The sequence below is a fragment of the Alnus glutinosa genome, chromosome 1, assembly GCF_958979055.1.
Source record: "Alnus glutinosa chromosome 1, dhAlnGlut1.1, whole genome shotgun sequence".
NCBI classification, from domain to species: domain Eukaryota; kingdom Viridiplantae; phylum Streptophyta; class Magnoliopsida; order Fagales; family Betulaceae; genus Alnus; species Alnus glutinosa.
The window spans coordinates 7,925,834-7,942,271 of NC_084886.1; the positions used below are offsets into that span (position 1 = coordinate 7,925,834).

Genomic DNA, 16,438 nt, shown 5'->3' on the forward strand with positions numbered 1-16,438 from the left:
ATGATAGGATTTTTTTTTTCTTTCTAAATGTATGGTCACAAAATCAGATTCGTGTGCTTCCTAGTACTAATCCTAAAAGCTACAGTCCTTTGCAAAAACCGCGACCAGTAGACGTGCCAATAGTGATCAATCTCTTTCGCTGTGTGAATAATATCCCGAGAAAACTTTATACTCTCGATTTTTCATCATTTTTATAAGGGATAACTTTATGAAAATGTTATATGTCGTTTTGAGACAAGGGCACTGAACTAGTAAACGTTTTAAATTGAAGTATTCATATTTTCAAACGTCTCAATTAAGGGTACTCCGTTAAGATTTATTGTTAAATCTTGTCAAAATTTTTAAAATATCTCTATATTTTTTTAAAAAAAAATTATAAATTTTTTCAAAGACTCTAGTATGGATATTTTTACAAATTCTGTTAAATTCTGATCAACACCTAAATCTTAGCATTTTTTTTCTTTAAAAAAATAGAGGTATTTTGGATACTCCATTAAGATTTAACAGCAAATCTGTTACCCTTCAAGTGAGCCGTTTGGAAACATGGATACCCCAATTTGAGACGTTTGCTAATTCAGTATCCTTATCTCAAAACCGCGTATAATTTGATACCATTTTGTAAAATTATCCCTTTTTGTAATTAAGTATTCAATTTTTAAAAAGTTTCGACTTAGGGTATTCATCTTTTAATTTTTTTCTAATTTTAACTCTCAATTAGAATTTTTCGTTAAATCATGTCAAAAATCACAAAATACCCCTCTCTTTTTTCAGGAAAAAAAAATGTTAGGATTTAAGTGTTGGTCAGAATTTAACGAAATTTGCAAAAATACCATTGTCTGAATCTTTGAAATTTTTTATAAATATTTTATAAAAAAAAAAAATACATGGGTATTTTGAAAATTTTGATAGGATTTAACGGAAAATTCTAATAGACGGTTGAAATTGAAAAAAAAAAAAAAAAAAAAATGAAAGATGGATATCTTCAATTGACACTTTTTAAAGTTTGAATACTTAATTGTAAAAATGATGAAAGATCAGGAATTATAAGTAAAAATTTTCATAATATTTATAAATGATGACGGTCCACATTTGAAAAACCTTAGAGCACTCACAATGATTTATGTATATCTCAATCTAAAATAGCTAATCAAAATTCATTTTATCTAGTTTAGCTAATGAGTTTTAAAATGTACCATACATCCGATTATCTATTCTTAGCTCTATATTATTATTTTTTCATTATAGTATTTTTTTTTCTATGTGGGTTCCGCTTGATAACTCTACTACTTTACACACTTTCCCTTAGATCTCCACTATCAAGGAAGAATAAAAAGGAAGAACGTGGAGTCGTGGAGGGAAAGAAAAAAAAAAAAAAAAAGAGTAAATAGTATAACTCTACTTGTAGAGTTGCACAATTTATAGAATTAAGAAAAATCTATTTTAGAGTTGGAATACATAAGCCGATAGGGTCTCTTTTTAGTATTTTTATTATCTATTCTAACTTAAAGTTGTAAATAGATAATTTATTAGGTGTGCTCTTATAAACTCTTTTCGGTTATTAATCAGTTTTCACCCCTTTCTATTTGAAAGAGTGTGGAGCTTGTATAAGGGGTCGATCGGAGCAAATGATCATCTTCAGATCTTCATATATTATGAGGATTGTCCAAGTATGGAGAACCACAAGCACTCTTAGCCAATTACCTAATTATGACACCAAATACGTAAGCATAAACTCGACACCGGCCGGCATGATGTGAAAATTAATAATGCAATGCTTTGGTTATCATCCTCTACTTTGAACATAACTGGAAACTAAAGTGGCGTGCGTAAGCACATCAACTTCAAATCTCTGGGTGTCTCCGGTAGTGGACCCGTTTGGATTTGTAACTTTTAGAAACGGTAAAGTGCAGTTGAGCTTTCGACCTTTAAAATCGTGAGTTTTTATTGCCCGTATTTTGGAAATGATTTTTTTTTTTTTTTTTTTTAAATTGTAATTTTTCAGAAATTCACTCTCATACAATACGTATTTGTACGATTTTGATTTAAAATCGCAATTTTAATCCGTAAAATCAAGTTTCGAGATTTGAGACTTATCTGCTTTCAGATAATATACTTATAAGAAGATTCTTGTTTGCGACATTAGAAGTGCTTAATACATTATAATATATTATATTAGGTGATTTGGTATATAGAAGTGACTTTGAAGATGGCTCAAGTACTTCCACTACTTCTACTTGCATCATTGTGTTTTAATTTGAGTGCATATTTGGGTAACACATATTTTTTTTATTATATTTTATTATTTTTGAAATAAATGTTTGAATTGTTTCGCTAAATTTGAATTCTCCTCAAGTTTTATTCAATTTTTTTTTTTTTTTAATTTTGTCTCAGATTTTCTAAACCATCCAAACATAATTTTAAAAAACAAAATTTTTTTGGTATTTACAATTTTAAATATTAAAAAATAGTAAAATATAATACATAAAAATCGCACGCCCGAACGTACCTTACTATTGAAGCAAAGCAAAAAGTAAAAGGAATGCTTTTTGAGTGGTAACATATGTAGAAAGGTAAAATCCTATCAGGTGAATTTGCTGATACAACTCCTCGATCTCTTCTTTCTTTTCTTTTTTTTTTTTTTTTGGCCAACTTTGTCTTCATTTCAATGACATGTCTGTAGTATTTTGCTTCACTGGGAAGATTTTGGAATCAATTCTAGATGTATTGTGGATTGACAAAGTGCTTTGTGTAAGATCCAAAAACATTGAGTATTTTAAGGGCATGTTTGGGTAACACTTGGTTTTTTGTTATTTTTCAAAAACATGTTTGGGTTGTTTTCTTGAATTCAAATTCCACTCAATTTCGATTTTTTTTTTTAAAAAAAAAATTGTCTAAAAGCTCTTTAAACCATCAAAGCATAATTTGAAGAAAAAAAAAACCAAATTCTCTCAATATTTACAATTTTAAATATAATAAAACAAATTGCACCCCCAAACCAACTTAGTCGCCTACCCTCTTAGAAAAATATCATAGGAGTGCAAAGTGCTAATTCACAGGGCAAACGAAAGCCACTCATTAAAGCCAAAGCTTTTTAAGGTCTTTAGTGGCAATGAGTGTCCTTTTGATTGCATCTAGGGGCACCTAGGCCAAGAAGGCTCTATTAAACTTGAGGCTTAAAGCAAAAAGTTAGAAAAAAGCGTTTTTAATTTTATAATAAATTTTTTATATCAAAATATTAAAAATAATAATTTAAAAATCATATAAATAACTTTCTGAGATGTAAAATTACTAATCAATTTTTTTTTGGTTAATATATTATTCTCAACCGATAATAGAACTAATTCATTTGATCTTTCTTGTAACATAGTCGATTGTAATTATGATTTTTAATTAGTTGTGTGCTAAAATCAAAGATACTTTGATGATAAGTGATTCAAACTCGTAACAACGACAAAATAAAATCAACCGTGTCTAATAATAAGTATAAAATAAAAAAATATTAAAGAAATAAAAAATTATAGAACCAATAAGCAACATATTAGAAGTGATGAAAGAACTAAGCGGAAAAAGAAATACTAAAAAAAAAGAAAGGTAGGTCATGCTTTGATTTAGAATCTTTTAAGATTTTAACATGCTACCTTACTTCTTATAATTTTCGGAGCCCTTCACTTCTTTTGGACAAATTTATATAAAGCCTTTTTTTGACTCTTTAATAATTAGGAGGCCTTAAGCGATCGCCTAATTGGGTTAGCCAATTAAGCCAGCCCTGTAGGGGCTACTGTCTTCCCTGTTTGGAATGGGACAATTACCCATAGAACTAAGAACAGCCACATTATGATGTTTGTCTTTAGTTCTACCAAGGCTTTTTTAACTTGTAGGTAGGCTTGTGATGTGTGGTCAGTAGTGTTCACAACCTGGCCCATCCACAACTTTGTAAAAGGTAGAGAGAGAGAGAGAGAGAGAGAGAGAGAGAGAGAAGCAATTGAAGTGTCTTATATGCTGTCCTCATTCTGGTGATCATACATGGCTTCAGTCTCTTTTGAGGCTTTGATTAGTTCCCCAGTAAAGTTTTTAGGTGGCTGAAGTCAATTGACAACCACTAGTGTATAGCTTTAAGAAAAGAAAAAGGTTGATTATTTAAAGAAAAACTAGTCTTTCGTTATTGTGAAAGGTTATTAATGAAAATTATTGTCATTTGTCAGACCTACCATTATGTAAAAGGCAGCAAAATAGATCAGCAGTTTAGTTTTTTCCAGGAGTTGATAGCAGAGCCAGTAATTCCTCACTGAAACCACCGCATGCATCTGAGCAAATACGTGTAATTATGGTGAAGACCCTTTGGTGAATTTGGAGCCTAATTTTAGGGGGTGGGAAGATTATATATACGGTTGTTGCATACCGACTCTTGGCGACCGGTAGTCGAAATAAAAAAATTGTTTTGACGTCAGTTTGGTTTGTTTGGTGGTAGAATTTTTATTTTATCGATTAATCGAATTGAACCGAATCGAACCGAATTTAACCCTTAATTTTTTGCATCACTTATTTATTCCAAAAATATGTTCAATAAACACTTGTTTAGCCCAAAAAATAACCATTTTGGCCCATAAAAATAGGCTTGGCCCAATATAAAAATCAAAAAGCCCACGACTAACCGACCGACATTTAACTAACTTAATTGAAAGAGTCGAAATTTATTCTTATTGGTATGAAGTCGATTAATTAACCGACCTTTTCAGTTGGGTAGGCAAAAATACATCTACGGTCACCAATTTAACCCATACCCAACCCTACCCAATTTGAACTTTACGAGAATCCAATGAGACAATTAAGGGATGTCCAACTTAGCCAAAGTCATGCTTTCCTATATTGCCATGCACTCATTCTGGCAACAAATTGTCCTGTTATCCTATAGTAACAGTAGTTGTTACAAATTGTCCAGATCAATGCAAAGGGATTAGGGAATGGAGTGATAAGGATAGAAATCCTTCATGATTTGATTACCCTAAATTCCTTAATTTAGGATAATCAAATCATCTAAATCTCTTGATTTAGGATAATCAAATCATCAAGAATTTCTATATATCCTTATGCAAGTTGGCTTGGGGTGTTGTAGTTTATAACATTTGGAGACAGCGAGAAGATGTCAAGAATGAGAATCAAATTAATTCAGAAGAGAAAGTGTTGCAGAAGATTGTTTGGGAGGTAAGAAACATAATTATGGGGAAGAGGAAATTTAAGGAAAATGATGAGAATGTAGCTATGCCTTCAAGCGGTTAAGCCCTATATATTGCTTTCCATGATATTGGCTCTTAATTAAAGTCCATGTTCAAGCGGGCCTGCTAAATTCCACCGGCAATTACTCATTTTTTTTCCCCAGACTGGAAATTATGAATAATCCTACAAGGAGGATTAGAGTCCTCCCAAATGTCATGCTTTAAAACCCTAAACAGATTTCATTTGCCTATTTCTCTATATCACCAACCTAAACAGAGTCAAAAACCTTATGAAATCTACGTACACCATCTGCAGCAGACGTGTAAGGTTCATTATTTTAGTTCAAATTTATAAATTAGTGTTGTCTCACTTTAAATATGTTGAGGAATTCTTACCCATAATTCTTATCCAAAATTATGGGTTCACACTACATTGTCATAATTCTGCCAATTCTTGACAATTCAAAATTGGAACTCGACTTTATATATATATATATATATATATATGATGTGGGCTGTACTTAGGGCTGTCAATTTTTTACACAATTCATAAATTTCAAAATAAAGTTATAAGTTTAGTGTTTAGCGGGTTGACCCGTTTGATCCGTATCTATCTCTCTCTTTTTCCTTTTCTTTTCTTCTTTTTTCTCTTATTTGTTTTTAAAAAAAATAAATATTAAAAAAAAAAAAAGAAGAAGAAGCAAAACCAGTTGGAGCTTGTTTGGGATTTGCCAAACAACGTGACTTACACATATTTTTTATTTATTTATTTATTATTATTATTTATTTTCTATTTTTTGGATTAATCTAACACTTATTTCTTGCTTGTTCATTCCTGAATAATAAAGAGCTTGATTGCTTGTTCATTCCTAGGAAGAGGAAAAAGCAGACAGAGCTAAGCCAAACGGGTCAACCCACTTAATCCACGAGTTGGCCCATCTGATCCGTAATTTATTTATTATTTATTTTTCTTTTTTTAAAAAAAATAATGTAATACAGAACGCAATGGAATCTAGGCTATCCAGCTAATTGCCTCGAGCTACTCCTATGACACAGCTTCATCAGGCTGATCATATTATTAATTACGAAAAAGACTTCTGCACTACAGTTGTGTACCAATCAAGTTTCTATTAATTAATCCATGTATTGGGTTGCACGAGTTTCTAGCCGAGACTCTTTTACTTTCAATTTTCAAATGTCTATCTTCTGCTACTCTTTTAATTTGCTCAGAAAAAAACTTCCGCCACTCTTTTCCATCTCTCTTCTTCCCTTTCTAATCCTGTCTAGCTTTGCCATTAACGTTCAACTAGGGAGGAATTATCTTGAATTTAATGCGAATTAATGCCATGAAGCCATTCCAACACGCATTCACGACGTCCCTTCCATTTTCATTTATCATTCATTCAAGAATGTTCTTCTTACTCGATCATTCACGAAGTCACTGAACATCCAATACGGGCACTCTGTTGGCACAACAGCGTGTCTAAGATGTTAGAATTTGACAACGAGCTGAGCTTGGACACTGTGAATTCTAGTCACAGCTCAATGAGCAGCGAGAGTTGCAGCACCTTTAGCCACCACTCCTTGAAGTTCATCGTCCCCACCACCTCGCATTCTTCACCTGAGCACTACAAAAAAAAGGCAAATTTTAGACCCTTTTTTTTTCTTTAGACGGTTTAGATGAACCGTCTGTAAATTTACAGACGGTTTCATAGAAACCGTCCGCAATTTCGTTTTTAAATACCACTCATCCATATATATTCCATGTCATTGATCCGTACCACAAAATAACATAAACATTTCAACCGTCTCTTACATTTATATCAACGACTCAGAACACCCACATGCAACCTGCACAATTTCTCCTCTTACATTATTCAGAGACTTGACCGAGAATTCCCAAGAGGCAGGCCAACGTCCAGGTATCATTCTTCTTCTTATCTCTTCGGCCGGCGACTGAAGACGGGCAATGGAATCTTGACGGAACGGCGAGATCGGGACGACGGGAACGGAACGGCGAGAGAGAGTGCCGGATCTGTCAAACCCACGCCAGTGTGCGTGGGTTTCCGACAGATCTGGCGAGGTCGTTGGGGTTTTAGACCGGATCCAGTGAGGTCGCTGGGGTTTCCAGGCGGATCTGGCCGAAACCGGGTCTAGGTCGTTTTGGGTTGGATCGGAGCGCAGCTGGCAGGTTGGTAATTGGGGTGGGTTTCCGTGATTGTTATGGGTTGCAGCTAACCGGTTTTTTTGTTTTGATTGTTTGAGGTATTATATTTTTTGGTTGATTGGTGAAATGGAGGTTGTTGGTTGTGGCTGTGGCTTAGTTTCTCTCGGAGTGGAAGAGAAACAGAGGAAGACGATGGTGATTTGGTGCGGCTGGATGGTGGTGATCGGAGCTGATTTTTGGTGGATATTTCCGGACTCCGGTAGAGAACGTAGCTTTGAGCCTTTGACTGCTGGACAAAAAATAATAATAATAATAATTATTACTATATTAAAAAACAAAAAAATAACAGGTTCTGGACGGTTTGGGCCAAACCGTCTGTAATTGCAGATGGTTTGGCCCAAACCGTCCAGAAATTCATTTAGCGACATTATATCCTAGACGGTTTTAAACCGTCTAGAAAAAACCGTATGGAATTGATTCCAAACGGTTTTTTTTTTGCATTTCTAGACGGTTTAAAACCGTCTAGAATTTGCTTCTTTTTTTTTTTCTTTTTTTCTTTTTTGTAGTGGAGAGCCTGCCTAACCCTAAAGCCCCACTGCTCCTCTGACTTTACCAACTCCGCCAAGTCATTAGGCTCCTTTTTCTGGAATGCACATAGGTATGTTAACAAATTTGAAATTTCAATGCTGCAAACGTGCATGTGTTTGGTCCGTTAGATACGTCCCTTAGATGCAAGGGATCGATGGTTGCGATTTCAAAATTTGAGAATCTTATTTTTCTAAATAATCGGAGGGGATTCGAATCCCAAACTGTAGGACCAAAATGACCATTTTTCCACAAATATAAACTACGTCGTTTGCCGCGTCAAATCAGCCCCCGCCCTTACTGTCGTTTAGAGTATTTTCGTAGGGGATTCGAGTCCCAAACCCAAGGACAAAAATTACCTTTTTTCCACGTATATAAACTACATCGTTTGTCCAGTCAAATTAGCCCCCACCTTTACTGTCGTTTAGAGTATTTTTCTTCTTTCAAATGATGAATTTCTCTGGTCTTCTTTTTCGCCCATCACATGAAATTCTTGTTCGTGACTATCTTTTCCCAAAGATTTGTGGTGTGCGATTTTCAAATTCGACTTGTTGTTGTTGTTTTTCTTCAAAATCTAAGCAATATTAGTGTCCTTAATTCTAATATAGACAGTATTTTACAAGTCTATTCAATCGTTGATTCTTGTGATCAGTTGTATTTTTTTTTCCCAAGAAATACCAACTTCTAGGTATTGAGCTAAGAAAAAGAAGCGATCACATATAAAGATTGATGAACAATTATGTGGTACAACTACCTTATATGACTACAATGACAGAGGAGGTGATTTTAGTTCTTAGAAGCTCGCCATATTGGAAGCGAACAAACAAATGTTCAGAGAACAGAGATCACTGAAGATAAATGTATGTTCATCTTTGTTAATTCTTATATTTATGATTTATTTTTACAATTTGATATTATTTTTAGCTTTCTTTTTTTCTTATTTTTCATAGTTAAGATGGCGGTTGATTGTAATTCAATTCTTCTACAACGAATGTGCTAACATTCAATCTCACCCTTATGATTTCGGCCTTAGGCAGGGGCCGGAGCATAATAGCAAAATAAAGGGGTCTAGCTCTAGCATTAGCCGAAGGGAGTGGAGAGGAAGAAGATGATAGGGGCAGCGGAGGAGGATCAGACGAGTAGAGGAGGACAAGAAGAATACAGAGGCAGAGGAGGACAAGAAGAAAACAGAAGTAGAGGAGGACAAAATGAAGAAGACAGAAGCAGATGAGGACAAATGAAGAAGACAAAAGCAGAAGAGGACAAAATGAAGAAAACATAAGCAGAGGAGGGCAAGAAAAAGACAGAAGAGGACGAGGCGTCGACAGGGGTAGAAGAGGATCCAGGGGGACGATGTGGGGGCAGGGTCCAGTTTCGCCTTGAGGAACATGATGCCTCAGGGCCTCTTCCAACTACAACTACTCAACTTCTCCAACTACCACCATCTCAGAGGTTGAGCTACTTCCAACTACCATTGCCTCAACCTCCGAGACTCCTCCAACTACTCAACTACCACCGCCTCAGCCTCAAACCCTCCTCCAACCCGCACCGCCCTGCAGGCCTCCAACTACCACAACTACCACTGCCTTGGCCTTAAGGCCCTTTTCCATCTGCCACTGCCATTGCCTTGGCCTTTAGGCCTTCAACTACCACCGCCTTAACCTTTTGAGCCTCCTTCAACTACAACCGCCTCCTCCAATTACCAATGCATCTATCTCAGGGCCTTCTGCCCAACCACGGACAACTGATATTGTTATATCTGTTCTGAATAAACTTATACCCAGTAACTCAAGGAATGACAAGCTTTTTGTTCTTTTAGTTTTGCAAATGGAATGCTCAAGACTTTGGTTGAGGTACATATCTATATCTGGATTCAAGTTTTTGGTGTTTTATTCTTGCTTTGCCTTACTCGCTTTTCTTGGTTTTTTAGTCAATGCTAGATTCAATGGTGTCTTGCTATTTTAAGAATGGAAACGATATTTGGGAGACTCCTTTGGAATGGGCTAATTACCCTGGAGATCCAATTTCCACAATCAATGAACTAATTCCTAAGCACATTGAACGACAAGCTGGTAATTTATTCATAAATTTAGTCCAAAAAAATTCGAAATAATTTTGTGAATGTATGTATTAGGATCCAATTTTCGTTATATTCATGCATTTGCTTGCCCTTTTCTAGTGTCCTATTGCTTTGTTTTGCAGGCCACACTGGATTGCTTAGCTCTGTGTTTAGATTATGAGAAGTTCCAGAAGTTGGATGTGTTGAATGTGACGGATATGGAGTCCGCAAAAACACAACTTATCTATCTACATGATCTGCTTTTGTCTGAGAAAATGAAGTTTCTGGAGTTAGAATGCAATCTTGAGTCCGAGTAGTCAAGGGTTTATGAGTTTGAACGCATGCTTAATGAAATGAGAGAGAACCATTGAATATAATGGCCCTTGGTTTACATTCTACTTCGCAGAATTATGCTTATTTTGTTAAAATTTTATGTCTTGTTTTTTTATTTCAAAATAAAAACTGTAACAAACATAAAAGATAATTGACGATACTTACTTTCACAATTGCTGTAATCACATGAATATAGACATGCGTTCACAGTTTTTCTCTAGTAATTTGGAGCAGGTTGTGTCATGATGTTGGTTTCTGTGTGCCCTTGTGAGTTGCATTACAAGAGATGTAATTTATTGATGTTTGGAATTTTTTAATGATTTGCTTCATCAGATGAATATATACATGTATGTAGGTATATAGTATATATCGTATATTTGTATAATATAATGTACACTTATATAGTATGTTTATATACTATTAGAGTATAATGTGGTACTCTCTCTCTCTCTCTCTCTCTCTCTCTCTCTCTCTCTCTCTCTATATATATATATATATATATATATAGGTACGTATATACAAAAATTAGTATATACATATAGGGCTAAGCATGGGAGGGGGGGGCGGGGATGCCCCTTTTTTGGCCCCGCTGCAGGGAACCCACACCCCGCTAAAATCCTCCTGCATCCGTGCAGGGCGGATGGGGATGGGGCAGGGATGAACGGGGCGGGGATCCGCGGGTATTTAACACCTAAAATTACTGTAAGCAAGCAAACAATGAAATAACTTATAGGAGTGTTTCCAACAGCAACACATCCAACAAAGGCCGATCCTGTGACCGGAGCGATGAAGATCGCGATAGACACCTTCAAACAAACCATAAACAAATAAAAAATCTAAGAACCCATCTCCATAAACAAAGAAACACAATCAAACGTACAAAAAATAAACATACAGATTCAATATGCCAAAACAATTCTCAAAAACAAAATCCTAATAACAAATGATTGAGGAAAAAAGAGGAAGAAGCAAACCGGGATATTGGCATCGAGTCCATCGACGAAGCAGGGTCTCCAAGAAAAAAAGGCAAGTGGGGTCATCAACTGCGAGCACACGCATTCCAATGGGAAACTAATATCTGGGGTTGTCCATTATAGGCTCAACGGTTATTCTATGAAGATTGGCGCAAGGGGAGGGGGCGGCTGTGATTCTGTGAAGAAGGACTATAGTGTTAGGAAGAATACGGAAGAAAAGAAAAAGAAAATATATGAGAGGGGGGGGGGGGGGCAGGGCAGCGCTCTAGGTTAACAAATTAGGGTTTTTTTTTTTTTGTTTTTAATTTACACGGGGCGGGGATCCAAGGAAAAAAAATAAAAAATAAACTTGTGCCCCGCCCAGTCCGAGTTGGTTAAAATCAAACCCATACCCGTAAAAAAAGCACTAAAATCCGTGTTTTTAGGGGCGGGGGTGCAGGTTGGGGCGGGTCCACATGTTTTTGCTCACCCCTATATACATATACACATGGTATATATTATATATATATACGTTTAATGCAAATTAACATTAATATACATTGTATAGAAATATAAACCCCAACCTTATGTACGCATACTATATATAGCATTAATCTATGATTATGGGAATGTTAAAAATATATATATATATATATATATATATACCACAAAAAACAAATTAAAAAATTATCCTACTGACGTGCATATATGCCACGTCACTAGGTTAGTGATGTGGCAAAATGACACGTCACTACCATAGTGACGTGGCATATTTGCACATCCCTAAAGTATTGACGTGCCAATTTGACACGTTATTGTCATGATGTGTCGTTTCACTCATCACTAAAGCAGTGACATGGCATTCTGACACGTCACATAATAGTGACACGCCAAATGTGCACATCACTAAAAGGTGACGTGATAGTCAAACACGTCACCACTTCAATGTCGTGCAAAATCAACACGTTGTTACTTTAGTGACGTGCTAAGCTATCACGTTACCAACGTAGTGACGTGTGAAAATAACACGTCACTAAAGGGCGTCGTTCTAGCATGACACTGCACTATATTGTGACTTGCCAAAGTGACACGTCACTCAATAGTGACGTGTTAATGTAGCTCGACACCCTTTAGTAACCTGGCAAAATGACATGTCACTATTGGAGTGACGTTTCTAATTTTTGTTCATTACTAAATTCTAAAATATTAATATTTTGTTTAAATATTAACTCGATATTAATATTAGTGACGCGAAAGATTTGACAAGTCATCATTTGGTGACGTGTCATTTTTTACACGTCATTATTTGGTGATGTGGGATGTTTAACATGTCGAGAAATGATCCCTACACTCATTTTTCACAACAGCCCCACAACAAGCTGACGTGGCTGGTAATATTTTATTATTTTTTTTTTGTTTTGTTTTATTTTCTTTTTGTAAAAAAATAATAAAATATTACAAGTCACGTCAGCTTGTTGTAGGGCTGTTGCGAGAAATGAGTGTAGGGATCATTTCTCTTAACATGTCACTAATGCAATTAGTGACATGCTACAACTTGACACGTCACTAATTAGTGACGTGTCATAAAGCTGTTTACTGAATTGAATAATGATTCAATGCCACCTAAATATACAACTTTTCACCACATTGCCTATGTGGCAAGGTGGTCCCCCACTATTTTTTGAGTTTTTTTATTTTTTAAAAATAAATTAAAGTGGGGTCCACCTTGCCACATAGACAAGGTGGTGAAAAATTGTATATTTAGGTGGTAGTGAATCATTACTCTATTGAATTACTGTGGCCACGCCACTATTTGCTTGGTTTTTTTTAGTGCATGATTACCCTAAATCCCTTAATTTAGGATAATCAAATCATATAAATTTCTTAATTTAGGGTAATCAAATCGTCAAGAATTTCTATTGGTACGTTTTGTTCAAAACTTTTTCAATATTCTAATCGGGTTTTATTCAAAAACCGGGAAACCTACATCCAACCCGAACAAAATCCGGATTTAAATATTCAAATATTCAAATGCCATGATTATTTCAATTATTACCATCATTAATTTTTATAACACCAATCATTATTCACAGCTTTTTATACAATCCAATCATTTCTTACCATTAATTTTTTTTTTTTTTTTCCAATCTTAAAAATATTTAAGGGATAATTGCACTACTGGTCCCTGGGGTATGCCATAATTACGAATCACTCTCTATGGGCGCTGCCATGGCATTTAACAAAATCTGCTGTTGTTAAAAAATTTGACAGATTTTGTTAAATGCCATGGCAGCGCCACATCAAACCAATAAGATGGCGACATGTGTCAATCCGAATAAAGAAGTATAAATTTATTAATAAATAAATAAATATATATATATATATATATATATATATATATATATTTATTTATTTATTTTTTTTAAAAAAAAACAAAAACAAAAAAGGGAAGGGGTGCCAATGGGGGTGGCCGTGTGCCACCCCCAGTGGCTGTCGGCGGTGGCGCGCAGCCACCCCTAAACCTTCTAGGGGTGGCCCGATGGCCACCCCCAGACTCTTGGGAGGCTGTGGCCACCCCCGGCGGCCACCTCCAAAGGGGTGGCCCAGCCACCATTTCCTTTTTTGTTTTTTGTTTTTTTAATTTTAATTTTTTTTAAAAAAATAAGTTTATTTATTTATTTTTTAATAAATTTAACACCAATTATTATACACAACTTTTCATACAATCTAATCATTTCCAATTACTTCATACCATTAAAAAACATTTTTTTTCCAATCTCAAAAATTCAACATCCAAACACAAATTCAAAAATAATCTGAATTTTATTCAACATCCAAACACATTTTCATTGCCTTGAAATCCGCAAACAGATTCAAAATATTATTCTTATTCAAAAAAAATTCAACACCTAAACGGACCATATATATCCTTATCCATGATATTGGCTTTTAATGTCCATGTTCAAGCGGGATTGTTAAATTCCATCGGCAACTACTCTCTGATTTCCCCCGGATTGAAAAATATGAGCAATCCTATAAGAAGGACTAGAGCCATCCAAAATGTCATGCTTTAAAATCCTAAACAGAGTTCATTTGCCTATTTCTCTATATCACCAACCTAAACAGTGTCAAAAACCTTATGAATCGGCCATCTGCAGCAGATGTGTAAGGTTCATTATTTTAGTTCAAATCCATAAATTAGTGTTGTCTCACTTTGAATATGTTGAGGAATTCTTACCCAAAATTTTACCATCTCTTAAAAGAACTGGTTCCTTTGATCAGTAAGGTTGGTGTATCGCATCAATATTAATAATACTTCAAAAAAAAGTGTTGCATTCAAAATCAACTTGTAACCAAGACCGTACCAAATCATGTATTACAGTCTAATTGGAAGTACTTCCTTATTTAAGTGACTTGACTAAAAACTAATTTTTATGCGAAAAGGCCTAAAAACAACAGCTAAAGCTGTTTCACTACAAAAAGAAAGGATCTAAACTCTGCACGAGAAAATAGAGAGGTAGGAAATGCATTTTTCACCAAAAAAAAGCTTAATTAGCGACGTTGTGGCATCTTCATGCCCATTTTGCCATCAAGGACATGCCTCCAGCGCCTAGTAATACTGCAGAACATGCCCACATTTGGAGCTTCAAACTTCCTTGGAGCTTAGGTCCCATGAAGTCAGATGCCAAGAGATCCACCAATGCCATATAATTCAGAAGCCCCGCAGACGCAGCGTTTAGCAGTCCCTCCACGATTAGAGCAGATGGACTGTTGTCTGTGTATACATTTGACAAACCCATTCCAAGCGCGATCCCAAATGGAGTTGTGATCGAGAAGAAGAACACCAGAATTGCTTTCATCTTGGTTCCATATTCAGCCTGCCCATATATAGAATTTAAATTAGAAACACCTATATGTATATATATATTAGCATATATTATGTCATTTAAAAATTTCGGATTGAGAGAGAGAGATGTTCACCTGTAGTATGCATCCGCCTAGACCCATTCCTTCAAAGAGTTGATGGAAGCAGATAGCAATAACGAGCGGTCTGATTGTGCATGAATTGCCAGATGCCCCCATTGACAAACCGATTACTACTGAGTGCACTACAATCCCCAGTTCTAGTACCTGCATTGGTAGCTTTAATAAGTAAACTACAAAACAGAATTCAAAAAATCGCACATTTCAATCTGAGTACCTGAGCTACAACACGATGACGCAGCAACTGTGTGACTTCTTCAGTAATACTGTGCACATGAGGACTCATAACGTGACCGTGCCCAACATCTCCCAACTCTATGGTCCCATTTTTCGCTTTCTCACCATCACCGACGACAGCAGCTTTAGCATAACGTTTCTTGTAATAGCTCAGTGCAACTGAATCCACCATAAGAGTAAGCACAGCCGCTAGCATTGCCACGAAAGTCGAGAACGGGAACTTTCTCCAAGGCTTTTCTGGCAAACACTCCGATCTCAAGTCATCAAAAGAATCTGGTAACACGTGCATGTACCCGGTCGCGAGTATGACGCCGGAAGCAAATGCTTTAACCAACACGAATAGATCCCGGTCGGGTTGAAGAGCCTGAACAGACCGTGAAAACAGTGGTAGGCAAACGCCGATCATGCTGGTGACTAATATGGTAAATATGGCAATGACTTTTAGTTTTAGAGCCTCGGCCTTGTCGTGGCATCCTCCAACTGATTCTGATCTACATTGCCCCGGAGCTTTGGATTCAGATTCGGAAAAAGCCTGTACTGTGAAGGAGAGGAGGATGATAATGATAGCCAATGGGTGGAGCTTGATAGGGGCGGCCATGGCTATGGCGAGTGAGTAACTGAGTACGTACCGAACTCCTATATATATGGGTCGTGGAGTCTTTGCATGGTTTTAGGATTCATCGACGCTGTGATCCTTAAATATCTATATTGCCCTGAACGAGAGCGCAGTATATCTTCAGTTTGTTGGCATTGGCGTGGTCATTTTGTTCATAGATGAGGGTAATTTTATATCGTGGACCTGGAAAAGGGAGACTTGCGCATGGCGTGTGCCAGTAGGTGGCCCACACAGAGTTTGACTCCACCTGCTTTTGGTGGCATCAGTGTTACGTGTTCTCGACACGTGCGT

General features: G+C 36.0%; 1 protein-coding gene across 1 annotated transcript; it reads right to left on the reverse strand.

The window, feature by feature from the left end:
- Nucleotides 1-14,641: 14,641 nt before the first annotated feature.
- Nucleotides 14,642-16,156, reverse strand: LOC133858754 (fe(2+) transport protein 1-like). Its single transcript, XM_062294220.1, has 3 exons — nt 15,512-16,156; nt 15,292-15,441; nt 14,642-15,188 (listed from the first exon to the last, which is right to left on the reverse strand). The coding sequence occupies exons 1-3, from the start codon at nt 16,127-16,129 to the stop codon at nt 14,883-14,885; spliced, it is 1,074 nt and encodes a 357-aa protein (XP_062150204.1). The 5' UTR covers nt 16,130-16,156; the 3' UTR covers nt 14,642-14,882.
- Nucleotides 16,157-16,438: the final 282 nt, after the last annotated feature.

What these genes read in the sequence shown, in the direction of transcription:
- LOC133858754 (XM_062294220.1), bottom strand. Translation starts at nt 16,129, where the DNA reads ATGGCCGCCCCTATCAAGCTCCACCCATTGGCTATCATTATCATCCTC. An exon ending in GTCATCGTGTTGTAGCTCAG is followed by an intron (nt 15,442 to 15,511) that starts GTACTCAGATTG and finishes CTACCAATGCAG; the next exon opens with GTACTAGAACTGGGGATTGT. An exon ending in TAGGCGGATGCATACTACAG is followed by an intron (nt 15,189 to 15,291) that starts GTGAACATCTCT and finishes ATATATGGGCAG; the next exon opens with GCTGAATATGGAACCAAGAT.